At 44.3% G+C, this 17,765-nt stretch overlaps 1 protein-coding gene across 1 annotated transcript in view; it reads left to right on the top strand.

Annotated features, from left to right (window-relative positions):
* Window positions 1–4,633, top strand: part of LOC115145746 (uncharacterized) — a 29,915-nt gene extending 25,282 nt beyond the window's left edge. Inside the window, exons 7-8 of the mRNA XM_065004013.1 lie at window positions 1,525–1,636; window positions 1,912–4,633. Coding sequence (XP_064860085.1) covers window positions 1,525–1,636; window positions 1,912–2,912 — 1,113 coding nt within the window. The 3' untranslated portion in view covers window positions 2,913–4,633. The remainder of the gene's footprint in view (window positions 1–1,524; window positions 1,637–1,911) is intronic.
* The last annotated feature ends 13,132 nt before the right edge of the window (window positions 4,634–17,765 follow it).

Raw genomic sequence — 17,765 nt, 5'->3', positions numbered from 1 at the left:
TTGAGACCTGGTTTTAGGAATTCTAATTCTAATATTGATGAGTGATGATAAATAAGAAGGTAGCTTATTCAGAAGTGCTTTATAGACAAACACGATAGCATGTTGTTCTCGTCTCACGGACAGCGAAGTCCAACCCACATTATGATATAAAACACAGTGGTGAGTTCTGTAGCTAGCACCCGTAATAAACCTAAGTGCACAATTATAAGTAGAATCCAGCGATTTAAGTGTTGATGCCGTAGCATGCATGTAAATAATATCCCCATAATCTATAACAGACATAAAAGTAGCTTGCACAATTTGTCTTCTATTTGTAGAGGACAAACATGTCCTGTTTCTATAGAGGAAGTCTAGGTTGATTTTTAGCCGTTTACAAAGTTCGTCAATATGCATTTTAAAAGACAGTTTATCATCCAACCATATCCCTAAGTATTTATATGCAGAGACCTGATTAATTCGAGAACCATCTAAGCTCGTACGTGCAAGTGTATTTTCAACCAACTTTTTGAACCTATTAAAAATCATAAAATGTGTTTTCTTTGCATTTAAAACAAGTTTCAGCTGTATAAACTACCCTTGTAATATCTTAAAATCTGTCTCCAATAGTGATAATGCTTGGTCAGCTGTTGAAGCGATAGAGTACATGACAGTATCATCAGCATATAAATGAATTTGACACTTTCTTATCTCATCACCGATATTGTTTATGTAGAGAGTGAACAGTAATTGACCAAGTATAGAACCTTGTGGGACCCCTTTAACCAACTCCAATGGCTCTGACTGGATGTCGTCGACTCTAACAGCCTGACTTCTATCCTTTAGATAGTCATGAAACCAATGACAGACATCCAGGCCCAGTCCTATTGACGACAGCTTACCCAAAAGTATCGCATGGTCTACAGTGCCAAAAGCTTTAGATAAATCTATGAACAAGGCGGCACAGTACTTTCTATTATCTAGGGCATTAGTAATTTCATTTACAACACGTACAATGGCCGTAATAGTACTGTGTTTAGGTCTGAAGCCAGATTGATTACTAGAAAGAGTATTGTTAACAGTTAAAAAAGATTGTAGTTGCCTATTCACCAATGACTCTAGAAGTTTAGCCGATCAGGAGAGCTTAGAGATGGGCCAATAATTATCCAATTCACTACCATCACCTCCCTTGAGGAGTGGTAAAACAAAAGCTGTTTTCCAAGATTTAGGAATCTTTCCCACGACAAATGTTTGATTAAAAATGTGCGTCACTACACCAGCAATAATAGATGCCGCACACTTGAGTACATATGGATCCAGATTGTCAGCGCCTAAAGATTTCTTAGAATCTAGATATCAGATAGTGCAGATAAGACCTCATCTTATCTAATCAAAGCAAACTAGCATCTCTGCATAGTATCAAATCAGCAAACATGTTTGCATTGTACTCATAGCCTTCCTTCACTGTCCAATCAGAAGATGCTCCATAGCAGGGTGCTCATATCAGATTTCTTGATCCAACATCCTCTCACTCTGTATCTCTTACAGTCAGTAGACATGGAGGATGGGAAGCCTGATCTGCTGCTGGTAAAAGAAAAGACAATGGAAGGCGGACCAGAGAGCATTGATCTGCAGAGTGGACAAAAAATGGGGGAGCAAGGTAAGGGAGAAATGCATATAGCACATTGTCTTCCAACAGGTAGCATCGCTTCTATGCAAGGCTCATCCCTCATCAGTGCTGGAGGGATCGTCTCACTATCTGACATAAAACAATGCATATAGTCTACATACAGTAATGCACCTGACAATTGTTTTGTTCTTCTTCATTCATAAAATGAAATCAGGGCAACTTATGTTTGCATACAAACGCAGACATAATAAATTAACTTGACCAGGTTATTGACAAAAAAAAAAAAAACTATCCTCTTCCTGCAGGTGGTTGGCTGGAGGATAACAGAGGAGACTGGGCGGCCATCTTGGATTCCCAGACGTGTGCAGCCAATGGCCAAGCGGAGGTCATTGGATGGGACAGTGTCCTCATCCCTGGGCTAGGGAACAACACTGTTAACCATAATCAGATACCGACAGCCGAAAGCAAAGCAACATCCAAACTTAGTCTCTATGACAACAGACTGGCTGAGACCAGGGCGAGGTGTAGATTTGGTCTGCAGGGTCGGGGAGGTGTCCGTATGCGGCTGGAGAGAACAGACACAGACCCGGCTAGCGACACTCCGTCCTGCTCCTATAGTTGTGATTCAGAGAGACTGATGGTGCCTCAGGTTAACCCCCTAACAGGTGCTGCCTTCAGCCTGCCTTCTATAGGATCTATCAACTGGAACATGGACCCTGTGACAACACAGACTCTCCCTGACCTTCGTCCTCCTCACACTCGCCTAATGTTAAACCAGACCTCGGACAATGCCAGTGCCTCAACACTAAATGGCTACACAAGCCCGATGACTAATGACAGTAGTAGTAATGCTATCAGTAGATACGGTGGCAAAGAGAAGCACTACCCGTGTTCATTCTGTGGGAAAGCCTTCAGTTTCCCCAAACAGGTGGAGATCCACAAGAGGATACACACAGGAGAGAAACCATTCAGCTGCCACCTTTGCCAGGCCAGTTTTTCACACTCATCCAGTCTGAAGAGGCACCAGAGGATGCACACAGGGGAGAAACCATTCAGCTGCCACCTGTGCCGGGCCAGTTTTTCCCACTCATTCAACCTGAAGAGGCACCAAAAGGTCCACACAGGGGAGAAACCATACAGCTGTACCCAGTGTGAGAAGAGGTTCTCCCGCCAGCAACGGCTGAAGATACACCTGAAGGTCCACACAGGAGAGAGTACGTTTGCCTGTACCCAGTGCGGGAAGAGGTTCTCAGAGAGGAGCTGCCTCAGGATACACCAGCAGAAAATGCACACGGCCCATGTATAGAGTATAGTGACATCATAATCTAACTGAGCAGCAGCAGTTAGGGAGAGCTCCTTGTAAAATGTTATTCTTTTTGTTAAATTATTTTGTATTTAGTGAACAGTTTGGTTGTTTCAATGCAGTGCTGTGTTCTCCACATCTGGAGATGTTAGTAGATGTTTTTCCTTTGAGAAGATTGTTTGTTTTTGAGAGAATGATCTACCTGACTCTAAAGACTAGATAGTCTACTAAGTCACCTTGGTCATCTGGCAAGAAGCAACAAGGGCAAGATTGAGGGACTAGGGCATCAGGACAAGAGAAGATAGAGGAGAAATAGAGGATAAAACCAACAGAAAAAAGGAATTGATTTGGAGGATTTCTAAAGGAAAGACAGTATAAGACATTAGAAAGTCAACCAACAAACAAAAACACACACAAATGAGAGGTAGGATTGTTCTGGACAGTGTAATTGGCGTGTACAGTGTTAATTACACAACTAAAAATAGTGCATTATTTAAAACCGTTACATGCATGTCAGTGGAGGCTGGTGGGAGGAGCTATAGAAGGACAGGCTCATTGTAATGGGTGGAATGGAATGTATGGAACGGTATCAAACATATGGAAATCATGTTAGACTCCGTTCCTTTTATTCCATTCCAGCCATTACAATGAGTCGGTCCTCCTATACCTCCTCCCGCCAGCCTCCACTGACATGCATCAATACTCAAATTCTAAAAATAACAATGGCAACAGTAGCAGAAGCTTGGCATATTCCATTTGATCTACTAGCAAAAAAAAACTCTGAACATTATAAACCGCATCACATACTAAAACTGCTGAGGGAAAATCCAGAGACATTGTTGGCTGATTACACCCTAATTGGAGATTCTGTTCACAATGTTGACATCAGCTAACCGCTCGCCCACACCATCTGCCCGGTACAGTTGAAACCAGAATTGATCCATGAAGAGCACACTTCTCCTGGGTGCCAGTGGCCAATCGAAGGTGAGCATTTGCCCACTGAAGTCAGTTAAGAGGCCGAACTGCAGTCAGATCAAGACCCTGGTGAGGATGACGAGCATGCAGATGAGCTTCCCTGAGACGTTTTCTGACAATTTGTGCAGAAATTCTTCAGTTGTGCAAACCCACAGTTTAATCAGCTGTCCAGGTGGCTGGTCTCAGACCATCCCGCAGGTGAAGCAGCCGGATGTGGCTCGTGTGTTTACACGTGGTCTGCGGGTTGTGTGGGTAGTTGAACGTACTGCCAAATTCTTTAAAAACGACGTAGGCAGGTTTTTGGTAGAGAAACGAACAGTCAATTCTCTGGCAACAGCTCTGGTGGACATTCCTGCAGTCCGCATGCCAATTGCAAGCTCCCTGTAAAACTTGAGACATTGGTGGCATTGTGTTGTGTGAGATGCCTTTTATTGTCCCACGCACAAGGTTCTTGATATGCCATGGCAAAGGAGAAATGCTCACTAACAGGGATGTAAACACATTTTTGCACAACATTTGAGAGAAATAAACTTGTTGTGCCTTAATAACATTTCTGGGATCTTTTATTCCAGCTCATGAGAAATGGGACCAACAATTTACAATTGCGTTTATGTTTTTTGTCAGTATATTCTTTAAAAAACAAGTTACCTACTGACCTTCAGCATGCATATAGGGAAAGGCACTCAACTTGTACTGCAATGACTCAGATGACTGATGTTTTGCTAAAATAAATGGATAATAAGATGATATTTGGAGCTATATTAGATTTATTAGATTTCAATGTTGCATTTTATGTTATTAATCATGATTTGTTATTGAAAAACCTCACTTGTTATGGCTTTACATCACCTGCCATCACAATTACTACATCAGAGTTACTTATCCAATAGAACTCAAGAGAGTATTCTTCAATGGTAGCTTCTCTAACATCAGATATGTACAGTGCGGTATCCCTCAGGGCAGTTGCCTTGGGCCGTTACTAAATTTTTTACAAATTATTTGCCACTTGTCTGAAATGACAATGTATGCTGATGATTGCACACTCTACACATCGGCACCTACAGCCAGTACCTACAGCCACTGAGACTCTTCACAAGTAGTTAGTCAAATCAAATCAAATCAAATTTTATATGTCACATACACATGGTTAGCAGATGTTAATGCGAGTGTAGCGAAATGCTTGTGCTTCTAGTTCCGACAATGCAGTAATAACCAACAGTAATCTAACTAACAATTCCAAAACTAGTGTCTTATACACAGTGTAAGGGGATAAGGAATATGTACATAAGGATATATGAATGAGTGATGGTACAGAGCAGCATACAGTAGATGGTATCGAGTACAGTATATACATATGAGATGAGTATGTAGACAAAGTAAACAAAGTGGCATAGTTAAAGTGGCTAGTGACATAAGGATGCAGTCGATGATCTAGAGTACAGTATATACGTATGCATATGAGATGAATAATGTAGGGTAAGTAACATTATATAAGGTAGCATTGTTTAAAGTGGCTAGTGATATATTTACATAATTTCCCATCAATTCCCATTATTAAAGTGGCTGGAGTTGGGTCAGTGTCAATGACAGTGTGTTGGCAGCAGCCACTCAATGTTAGTGGTGGCTGTTTAACAGTCTGATGGCCTTGAGATAGAAGCTGTTTTTCAGTCTCTCGGTCCCAGCTTTGATGCACCTGTACTGACCTCGCCTTCTGGATGATAGCGGGGTGAACAGGCAGTGGTTCGGGTGGTTGATGTCCTTGATGATCTTTATGGCCTTCCTGTAACATCGGGTGGTGTAGGTGTCCTGGAGGGCAGGTAGTTTGCCCCGGTGATGCGTTGTGCAGACCTCACTACCCTCTGGAGAGCCTTACGGTTGAGGGCAGAGCAGTTGCCGTACCAGGCGGTGATACAGCCCGCCAGGATGCTCTCGATTGTGCATCTGTAGAAGTTTGTGAGTGCTTTTGGTGACAAGCCGAATTTCTTCAGCCTCCTGAGGTTGAAGAGGCGCTGCTGCGCCTTCTTCACGACGCTGTCAGTGTGAGTGGACCAATTCAGTTTGTCTGTGATGTGTATGCCGAGGAACTTAAAACTTGCTACCCTCTCCACTACTGATCCATCGATGTGGATAGGGGGGTCTTCCCTCTGCTGTTTCCTGAAGTCCACAATCATCTCCTTAGTTTTGTTGACGTTGAGTGTGAGGTTATTTTCCTGACACCACACTCCGAGGGCCCTCACCTCCTCCCTGTAGGCCGTCTCGTCGTTGTTGGTAATCAAGCCTACCACTGTTGTGTCGTCCGCAAACTTGATGATTGAGTTGGAGGCGTGCGTGGCCACGCAGTCGTGGGTGAACAGGGAGTACAGGAGAGGGCTCAGAACGCACCCTTGTGGGGCCCCCGTGTTGAGGATCAGCGGGGAGGAGATGTTGTTGCCTACCCTCACCACCTGGGGGCGGCCCGTCAGGAAGTCCAGTACCCAGTTGCACAGGGCGGGGTCGAGACCCAGGGTCTCGAGCTTGATGACGAGCTTGGAGGGTACTATGGTGTTGAATGCCGAGCTGTAGTCGATGAACAGCATTCTCACATAGGTATTCCTCTTGTCCAGATGGGTTAGGGCAGTGTGCAGTGTGGTTGAGATTGCATCGTCTGTGGACCTATTTGGGCGGTAAGCAAATTGGAGTGGGTCTAGGGTGTCAGGTAGGGTGGAGGTGATATGGTCCTTGACTAGTCTCTCAAAGCACTTCATGATGACGGAAGTGAGTGCTACGGGGCGGTAGTCGTTTAGCTCAGTTACCTTAGCTTTCTTGGGAACAGGAACAATGGTGGCCCTCTTGAAGCATGTGGGAACAGCAGACTGGTATAGGGATTGATTGAATATGTCCGTAAACACACCGGCCAGCTGGTCTGCGCATGCTCTGAGGGCGCGGCTGGGGATGCCGTCTGGGCCTGCAGCCTTGCGAGGGTTAACACGTTTAAATGTCTTACTCACCTCGGCTGCAGTGAAGGAGAGACCGCATGTTTTCGTTGCAGGCCGTGTCAGTGGCACTGTATTGTCCTCAAAGCGGGCAAAAAGTTATTTAGTCTGCCTGGGAGCAAGACATCCTGGTCCGTGACTGGGCTGGGTTTCTTCTTGTAGTCCGTGATTGACTGTAGACCCTGCCACATGCCTCTTTTGTCTGAGCCATTGAATTGAGATTCCACTTTGTCTCTGTACTGACGCTTAGCTTGTTTAATAGCCTTGCGGAGGGAATAGCTGCATTGTTTATATTCGGACATGTTACCAGACACCTTGCCCTGATTAAAAGCAGTGGTTCGCGCTTTCAGTTTCACGCGAATGCTGCCATCAATCCACGGTTTCTGGTTTGGGAATGTTTTTATCGTTGCTATGGGAACGACATCTTCGACGCACGTTCTAATGAACTCGCACACCGAATCAGCGTATTCGTCAATATTTCCATCTGACGCAATACGAAACATGTCCCAGTCCACGTGATGGAAGCAGTCTTGGAGTGTGGAGTCAGCTTGGTCTGACCAGCGTTGGACAGACCTCAGCGTGGGAGCCTCTTGTTTTAGTTTCTGCCTGTAGGCAGGGATCAGCAAAATGGAGTCGTGGTCAGCTTTTCCGAAAGGGGGGCAGGGCAGGGCCTTATATGCGTCGCGGAAGTTAGAGTAACAATGATCCAAGGTTTTACCACCCCTGGTTGCGCAATCGATATGCTGATAAAATTTAGGGAGTCTTGTTTTCAGATTAGCTTTGTTAAAATCCCCAGCTACAATGAATGCAGCCTCCGGATAAATGGTTTCCAGTTTGCAAAGAGTTAAATAAAGTTCGTTCAGAGCCATCGATGTGTCTGCATGGGGGGGGATATATACGGCTGTGATTATAATCGAAGAGAATTCTCTTGGAAGATAATGCGGTCTACATTTGATTGTGAGGAATTCTAAATCAGGTGAACAGAAGGATTTGAGTTCCTGTATGTTTCCTTCATCACAGCATGTCTCGTTAGTAATGAGGCATACGCCCCCGCCACTCTTCTTACCAGAAAGATGTTTGTTTCTGTCGGCGCGATGCGTGGAGAAACCCGTTGGCTGCACCGCATCGGATAGCGTCTTCCCAGTAAGCCATGTTTCCGTGAAGCAGAGAACGTTGCAGTCTCTGATGTCCCTCTGGAATGCTACCCTTGCTCGGATTTCGTCAACCTTGTTGTCAAGAGACTGGACATTGGCAAGAAGAATGCTGGGGAGTGGTGCGCGATGTTTCCCTCTTTTTCGGAGTCGTTTCCTTGGGTCGCTGCATGCGATCCATTCCGTTGTCCTGTTTGTAAGGCAGAACACCGGATCCGCGTCGCGGAAAACATATTCTTGGTCGTACTGATGGTGAGTTGACGCTGATCTTATATTCAGTAGTTCTTCTCGACTGTATGTAATGAAACCTAAGATGACCTGGGGTACTAATGTAAGAAATAACACGTACAAAAACAAAAAACTGCATAGTTTCCTAGGAACGCGAAGCGAGGCGGCCATCTCAGTCGGCGCCGGAAGTCAGTGTCAGAATGGGTAATTAAAAATAAACTGGTCATAAATACGTCTACAACCAAAAGCATTGTATTTGGTTCAAAGCATTCTCTTAGACCTAAACCTCAACTGAAGTTGTGCATAAAGGGTGTGACCATTGGATGAGTTGAAGAAGCTGAACTCCTAGGAGTAACATTGGATGGTCAGTTATCATGGTCAAGTCATATTTGGCCTCCCGAGTGGTGCAGCGGTGTAAGGTGCTGCATCTCAGTGCTCGAGGCGTCACTACAGACACCCTGGTTTGAATCCAGGCTGTATCACAACCGGCCATGATTGAGAGTCCCATAGGGCGGTGCACAATTGGCTTAGCGTTGTCCGGGTTTGGCTGGTGTAGGCCGTCATTGTAAATAAGAATTTGTTCTTAACTGACTTGCCTAGTTAAATAAGGGTTAAAAAATATACACTGCTCAAAAAAATAAAGGGAACACTTAAACAACACAATGTAACTCCAAGTCAATCACACTTCTGTGAAATCAAACTGTCCACTTAGGAAGCAACACTGATTGACAATAAATGTCACATGCTGTTGTGCAAATGGAATAGACAACAGGTGGAAATTATAGGCAATTAGCAAGACACCCCCAATAAAGGAGTGCTTCTGCAGGTGGTGACCACAGACCACTTCTCAGTTCCTATGCTTCCTGGCTGATGTTTTGATCACTTTTGAATGCTGGCGGTGCTTTCACTCTAGTGGTAGCATGAGACGGAGTCTACAACCCACACAAGTGGCTCAGGTAGTGCAGGGCAACAACCCAGCAGCAGGACCGCTACCTCCGCCTTTGTGCAAGGAGGAGCAGGAGGAGCACTGCCAGAGCCCTGCAAAATGACCTCCAGCAGGCCACAAATGTGCATGTGTCTGCTCAAACAGTCAGAAACAGACTCCATGAGGGTGGTATGAGGGCCCGACGTCCACAGGTGGGGGTTGTTCTTACAGCCCAACACCTGGCAGGACGTTTGGCATTTGCCAGAGAACACCAAGATTGGCAAATTCGCCACTGGCGCCCTGTGCTCTTCACAGATGAAAGCAGGTTCACACTGAGCACATGTGACAGAGTCGGGAGACGCCGTGGAGAACGTTCTGCTGCCTGCAACATCCTCCAGCATGGCCGGTTTGGCGGTGGGTCAGTCATGGTGTGGGGTGGCATTTCTTTGGGGGGCCGCACAGCCCTCCATGTGCTCGCCAGAGGAAGCCTGACTGCCATTAGGTACCGAGATGAGATCCTCAGACCCCTTGTGAGACCATATGCTGGTGCGGTTGGCCCTGGGTTCCTCCTAATGCAATACCATGCTAGACCTCATGTGGCTGGAGTGTGTCAGCAGTTCCTGCAAGAGGAAGGCATTGATGCTATGGACTGGCCCGCCCGTTCCCCAGACCTGAATCCAATTGAGCACATCTGGGACATCATGTCTCGCTCCGTCCACCAACGCCACGTTGCACCACAGACTGTCCAGGAGTTAGTTGATGCTTTAGTCCAGGTCTGGGAGGAGATCCCTCAGGAGACCATCCGCCACCTCATCAAGAGCATGCCCAGGCGTTGTAGGGAGGTCATACAGGCAGGTGGAGGCCACACACACTACTGAGCCTCATTTTGACTTGTTTTAAGGACATTACATCAAAGTTGGATCAGCCTGTAGTGTGGTTTTCCACTTTAATTTTGAGTGTGACTCCAAATCCAGACCTCCATGGGTTGATAAATTTGATTTCCATTGATAATTTTTGTGTGATTTTGTAGTCAGCACATTCAACTATGTAAAGAAAAAAGTATTTAATAAGAATATTTAATTCATTCAGATCTAGGATGTGTTATTTTAGTGTTCCCTTTATTTTTTTGAAAAGTGTATATACACTACCATTCAAAAGTTTGGGATCACTTAGAAATGTCCTTGTTTTTGAAAGAAAAGCGCATTTTTTGAAGGCCAGTATCCCAGAGTCGCCTCTTCACTGTTGATGTTGATACTGGTGTTTTGCGGGTACTATTTAATAAAGCTGCCAGTTGAGGACTTGTGAGGCGTCTGTTTCTCATTAGACACTCTAATGTACTTGTCTTCTTGCTCAGTTGTGCACCGGGGCCTCCCACTCCTCTTTCTATTTTGGTTAGGGCCAGTTTGCTCTGTTCTGTGAAGGGAGTCGTAAACAGCGTTGTATGAGATCTTCAGTTTCTTGGGAATTTCTCACATGGAATTTCTTCATTTCTCAGAACAAGAATAGACTGATGAGTTTCAGAAGCCTGTAATCAAACCCACAAATGCTGATGCTCCAGGTGCTCAACTAGTCTAAAGAAGGCCAGTTTTATTGCCTCTTTAATCAGAACAGTTGTCAGCTGTGCTAACATAATTGCAAAATAGTTTTCTAATGATCAATTAGCCTTTTAATAAAATTTACTTGGATTAGCTAACACAACATGCCATTGGAATACAGGAGTGATGGTTGCTGATAATGGGCCTCTGTACGCCTATGTAGATATTCCATAAAAAAATCTGCTGTTTCCAGCTACAATAGTCATTTACAACATTTATCTACACTGTAATTCTGATCAATTTGATGTTATTTTAAATGGACAAAAAATGTGCTATTATTTAAAAACTAAGTGACCCCAAACTTTTGAACGGTAGTGTATATATATTGACAAAGTTATTGTGAAGATGGGAAGAGGTATGTATGTTATAAAAACATGTTCAACTGGTGCGGACAGATCAACTGTACTATTTGTTCAGGCTTGGGTCTTGTCCCATCTTGATTACTGTCCGGTAATATGGTCAAGTGCAGTAAAGAAAGACCTAGCAAAGCTACAGCTGGCTCGAAACAAAGCAGCACGCCTTGAACCTTAACTTCACACAAAGAACTAACATCAACAGCATGCATGATAGTCTGTCATGGTTGAGGGTTGAGAAGAAATTCACTACTTCTCTTCTAGTCATTTTAATAAACATTTGTGTGTTGGAAATGCCTAAACACTTGTATAATCTATTTGCATACACTTCAAAACAGACATACATACCCCACCAGACACACCACTATGGGTTATCTTCACAGTACCCAAACCAAAAACAGATTTAATCCGTTGCTCAGTTATGTATAGAGCCATGTCATCGTGGAATGCTTTAAAAAACATATTCTATCACAGCGCCTCTCCTCTTTCTAAAAATCTAATTTAACTGTACTGTATATAAGAATATGAATATTTGAATAGTATTTTTGTTTTCTCTTGGTGTATTTCCTATATATACAGTGCCTGTCTCAGCCTCCAGTATTTATGCTGCAGTAGTTTATGTGTCGGGGGGCTAGGGTCAGTTTGTTATATCTGGAGTACTTCTCCTGTCCTATTCGGTGTCCTGTGTGAATTTAAGTGTGCTCTCTCTAATTCTCTCTTTCTCTCTTTCTTTCTCTCTCTCGGAGGACCTGAGCCCTAGGACCATGCCTCAGGACTACCTGACATGATGACTCCTTGCTGTCCCCAGTCCACCTGGCCGTGATGCTGCTCCAGTTTCAACTGTTCTGCCTTATTATTATTGGACCATGCTGGTCATTTATGAACATTTGAACATCTTGGCCATGTTCTGTTATAATCTCCACCCGGCACAGCCAGAAGAGGACTGGCCACCCCACATAGCCTGGTTCCTCTCTAGGTTTCTTCCTAGGTTTTGGCCTTTCTAGGGAGTTTTTCCTAGCCACCGTGCTTCTACACCTGCATTGCTTGCTGTTTGGGGTTTTAGGCTGGGATTTGAGATATCAGCTAATGTACGAAGGGCTATATAAATAAATTTGAATTGAATTGAATTGAATTGCCATCAAGAAAGTATTCGGACCCCTTGACTTTTTCCACATTTTGTTACCTTACAGCCTTAGTCTAAAATTATATATTTTTTAAACATCCTCATCAATCTACACGCAATACCCCTTCATACATTTTTGCAAATGTATAACAAACAAAAAAGGATGCAGACCCTTTGCTATGAGCCTCGAAATTGAGCTCAGGTGCATCTTGTTTCCATTGATCATCCTTGAGATGTTTCTACAACTTGATTGAAGGCCACCATTGGTAAATTAAATTGATTGGACCTGATTTGAAAAGGCAACACATGAGTTTGGAGGAATTGTCCGTAGAGCTCCGAGACAGGAAGGGTACCAAAATATTTCTGTAGCATTGAAGTTCCCCAAGGTCACAGTGGCCTTCATCATTCTTAAATGGAAGAAGTTTAGAACCACCATGACTCTTCCTAGAGCTGGCCGCCCGGCCAAACTGAGCAATCGGGGGGAAAAGGCCTTGGTCAGGGATGTGACCAAGAACCCAATGGTTATTCTGATAGAGCTCTAGAGTTCCTTTGTATTGATGGGAGAACCTTCCAGAAGGTAAACCATCTCTGCAGCGCTCCGCCAATCAGGCCTTTATGGTAGAGTGGCCAGACAGCAGCCACTCCTCAGTAAAAAGCACATGACAGCCCGCTTGGAGGAAACCAGGCACCATCCCTACGGTGAAGCATTGTGGTGGCAGCATCATGCTGTGGATATATTTTTCAGCGGCAAGAGACTGGGAGACTAGTCGGGATCGAGGCAAAGATAAACTGAGAAAAGTACAGAGATCCTTGATGAAAACCTGCTCCAGAGCACTCAGGACTCAAACTGGGGCGAAGGTTCACCTTCCAACAGGACAATGACTCTAAGCACACAGCCAAGTCACGCTTCGGGACAAGTCTCTGAATGTCCTTGAGTGGCCCAGCCAGAGCCTGGACTTGAACCTGATCTAACATCTCTGGAGAGACCTGAAAATAGCTGTGCCGCAATGCTCCCCATCCAACCTGACAGAGCTTGAGAGGATCTCCACTAGAGAATAATTGGAGAAACTCCCCAAATACAGGTGTGCCAAGCTTGTAGCGTCATATCCAAGAAGACTCAATAATGTAATTGCTGCCAAAGGTGCTTCAACAAAGTACTGAGTAAAGGGTCTGAATATTTCCATTTTTTATTTTTAATAAATTAGCAAAAAATTCTAAAAACCTATTTTTGCTTTGTCATTATGGGGTATTGTGTGTAGATTGATGAGCGGAAAAAACAATTGAATAAATTTCAGAATAAGGCTGTAATGTAACAATGTGGGAAAGGTCAAGGGGTCTGAACACTTTCAGAAGGCACTTAATTCTTACGTTTTCATTTTTGTTTTTTGTTGAATGTAATAACTAGTTCTTGTCTATTACAGTTCTGTACTTTGTCATGTATTTGTATGTTTTATGTGGACCCCAGGCAGAGTAGCTGATGCATGTGCAGTAGCTAATCGGGATCCTAATAAACTAAACATGTAATGTATTACTAGTTAGTTTGTTTGTAGTTAATTCTGTTGTATTTGGATGCAGTAGGAAACTAGATGAGGTGAACTGAGGAAAGAATGAGTATGAAAAGGCAGAGTAGATGATATGGTGATGGTTGGTGTGATGGCCGGGGGACTTTACTTGGCTCATCGCGCTCTAGCGACTCCTTGTGGCAGGCTGGGCGCCTGCAGGCTGACCTCGGTTGTCAGTTGAGCAGTGTTTCCTCCGACACATTGGTGCAGGTGACTTCCGGGTTAAGCGGGCGGGTGTTAAGAAGCACAGTTTGGTGGGTCATGTTTCGGAGGACACTTGACTTGACCTTCACCTCTCCAGAGCCCGTTGTGAAGTTGGAGGGATGATACAAGATCGTAATTGGATATCATGAAAATGGGGACAAAAAGGGGGGTAAACAAAAAAAAATGATAAGCATTGTCTGTACAGTAAAATGCTGTAAATGACGTCAAGAGCTCAGGCTCTGTGCTTCACAGCGCTGGATGGGTTTTGAATGACAGCTGTTCTGAACTTGAGCACCACACGCAACAAGAAGTTGCCCCCATCCCTCCCTCTAATTGGGCAACTTTTGCAGATGTTTTGTTTTCTGAGGGAAATGCTGTAAATTAAGAGGTCTCAATGTATTCTGAAAGATGAGACGTTGAGGATTATAATAAATACTGCTTTGATGTCATACTTGCAAGTCAAAAACCTGTGAGTCCAGACGTGCTCTTCACATTTCCATGTCATCAAATTCATGTCATAAACACTGTGAACATTTATGATCACTATGTTTGATGTACATTTACTAGATGACATGGCATCATACCCTGGGTTGTTCTGAACAGAATGAGTCTGTCTATTGTGAAGAAAATTTGTCACGAAACACACACCTGAATGCACCCGACTCCTTTCTATATCTATACAATTACAACCCGTTTCTTTGAATTGCCCTGTGAAACCTTAACACTAAGATCGTACCTCATGTTGGCAATAGAACAAGCTTTCAAATGATGCTTACCTGACCCAGAATGAAATTTATAATGGGCTGTTTTTGGATAGTGTAAACAACAGTAATTGTGTGATGTCGGGGATGCAGGGCTGTGTTCAAAACAACTACAAGTCTGTTTGCTCTAGTTCCTCAATGGCACAGCTAGGAGCTCAAAAAAGCACCTGATAGTTGAAGACTTTGTGTCGTGAAATTACTTAGGAACTGTGCACACTTTGGAGAGGTGTCACCAGTTAGTCCTCACTTAAACCCTTGTCGTTTTCTGGTCTTATGTTGCACTTATCCCACATTTTCCGGGAATATTCTCATCATATTAATGAATGTATCCAGAGTATTTTCAGATTTCATTATCAACAAATGCGGTGAAAAGTGCAGTAAATGTCAAAATAGTGATTTTGGGATTCAGTCTTGTATCACGTGAAATGTTGTGTCCTCAACTTTGGTCTGATAATGTTCCTATAAGCACCTAACTGTTCCCATTTTAATTGCTACCATGTTTATGCATATGCTTTTCATATGTATTCTGTAAGAAACACCTCCCTGATCGAGGCTCCAGTCAAGGATCCAGTCTGCAGCCCAGACCCTTCTCTTCACAGTCTTAGTGCAGGGATGAAGCAGGGCCTGGGTCTGATAGAGATAGACCTTCCTGTTCCTATGATACAAACACCACAGTATCCATGATGAACAGAGCAGGTCACCCTGGGCTTCAGCCTTCACAGAGAGTGGTAGGAGACCCTCCTGGCGGAAGTCTATCTCCTTCAGGATCTCATCTGGTGACTGGGTTCATAGAAAGCCTGGACCTGGGTCCAATACAGACAGGGTCAGGATGGACATTCACCACAAGAGGTACCTAGCCTATAACACATCACACAATCCTAACAACACCCAAACAATGACTAGAGGTCAAGGAGGGAGCTCAAAGACTAACCACCTGAGGGTGGTGGCTCCTGCTTCTACCTCCTCTGACGTCATTGGGTCACAACGTGGGAAGCCGGGCGTTAGGACGGATGCTGACAAGCCGTATGCCTGCCCCACATGTGGGAAGCGCTTCACTGAGGCGACTTATGTGAAGAGGCACCAGACCGTTCTCACCAAGGAGAGGCCCTTCAAATGCAAACTGTGTTACAAGAGCTTCTCCTTCCTGAGTAACCTTATCAGACATAGGAGTGTTCACAACGGGGAGAAATCATAGCAGTGTGGCTTAAGATGTAAACAGGAGATATCTGGGAACCATTCAATAGCTGATATATTATAGTTATCATGTTTAGTGTCTTAGGGTTAGAGTTTTTTTGGGGATTACTAAGTCCCTCAGTTGAGCATCTTTCTCACATGAAACAGACTTCTTTTTTAGTGTGCTGGCACACACAAAATATTCTCATTGAAGTGTAACTATATTCCCCCTCTGAATTGGTCTGTTCTATTCATAAAAAAATATACTGTCCCTCTTTTGTATAACACCCCCTTCCCCCAAGAAAACATTAGCAGTGGTGAGGTAGACCAGAATTAAGTGGTAGACTTACAATATTTGCCTTGTGAAGCCTACCGGAATAGATTTTGGACTGATGGGATTTTTTGTGTGCATCCTCCACCCAGAGGAAGCGGATGCTTCGCTGCTCAGGGCTCAACCTCTGTCATGCTTTGCTCTCTGGAACAGGGAGCCGCTCAAAGGGGTGATCAGTGGGGTAGTGTTGCGTGTAGAGGTGGATCAAAGGAAAATATATATTTGTGGAGTTTGTGACGCCCGCTATTTGGTGAGACGTACTGTAGACCCGGTGGCAATGGTGAGACTGAGAATATCGTCTGTCTTGTTGAGCTTTGACAGAGTTTCTACCTGATAAGGTCAGGTTAGGTTATATTTGCTATTCTATGAGGGCCTATGTTCCGAGCCCGCTACGGTGCTTTAGGTGCCAAGGATTCAAACATGTTGCATCAGTGTGTAGAAGGGATATCACACAATGTGAGAAATGTGTAGGAGGGAATAGTCATAAGGAGTGTCCAGTTGGGATAGAGAAAGCATTGTATGTCAACTGTGGGGGCGCTCATGCAGCTGGGGATCCGAAGCGCCCTCAGAGACAGGTTGAGATTGCCAGAGTTCGAGTTGGGAGGAAAGTTTCCTATGCTGAGGCAGGGAAGAGAGTAGAGGTGAGTGATTTGACTGGGAGCCCCCTAGTGAGTAGGCCTAAAGGGAGAGCTCCAGAGAGTATGAGATTTTGTCAGGTTGGATTTCCTGCTTTTATAGCCATGGTGATCAACCACACTGCACTGATGGAGTAGAATTCACAGAAGATAGATGTGGTAGTTGCAGCAGCAGAGAAATATTTGGGTGTGAGAGATTTTAGTGCAGAAAATGTACAGGGAGTTTTGAGAGAAGGGGTTCCATCCTCCAAGGCTGATGGCCAGATGTAGGATCTCTTAGGGCCAAAGTAGTTTGATGGGGTGGTGGGTTTTTGGGGAGAGTGGGTGGGTGGGTGGGTGTAGGGTTAGATGGTGGTGCAATTTAGAGGTCCTGAACAGTCATTCTGAAACATATTTTTTAACTAACTACCAGGAAGTTAGAAAAGACAGGTTGGGTGTGTGGGGAGCTTATATTAATGAGCTTTGCCTTGACTGACAGCCCTTTGAAACACCTATATCAAGCAACTTGGATGCAGGGAGAAGTGTTGTTGTAAAATCATCTCAGTTTTTTTGTAAAACATCTCCTGTTTGGCATGTCTCTCGTGATGCAGTTCACAGCAGCACTGACGGGTGTGTTGACCTGACAACTGCGTTTGAGTTTTGAATAACCCTTTTGTTCCATGCAGGCTGAAGAACTAGCTAGACCGTAACTAGCTACCCCCAGGCACAGCCAATAGATGAATAGGGTAAACTTTAAATTATATTTGCTGACACCTCACTGTCAAATTTTGGCACCAGTGGAGTAGCTATATAGCAATATAAACCACGCTCCTCTGCAAACACGCCTTTTCTGGTGTTGGTTACACGGTGGTCCTTATTTAAATTAGAT

This window comes from Oncorhynchus nerka, linkage group LG18, assembly GCF_034236695.1.
Source record: "Oncorhynchus nerka isolate Pitt River linkage group LG18, Oner_Uvic_2.0, whole genome shotgun sequence".
NCBI lineage: Eukaryota > Metazoa > Chordata > Actinopteri > Salmoniformes > Salmonidae > Oncorhynchus > Oncorhynchus nerka.
This window is presented reverse-complemented; position numbering and strand designations above follow the sequence as displayed.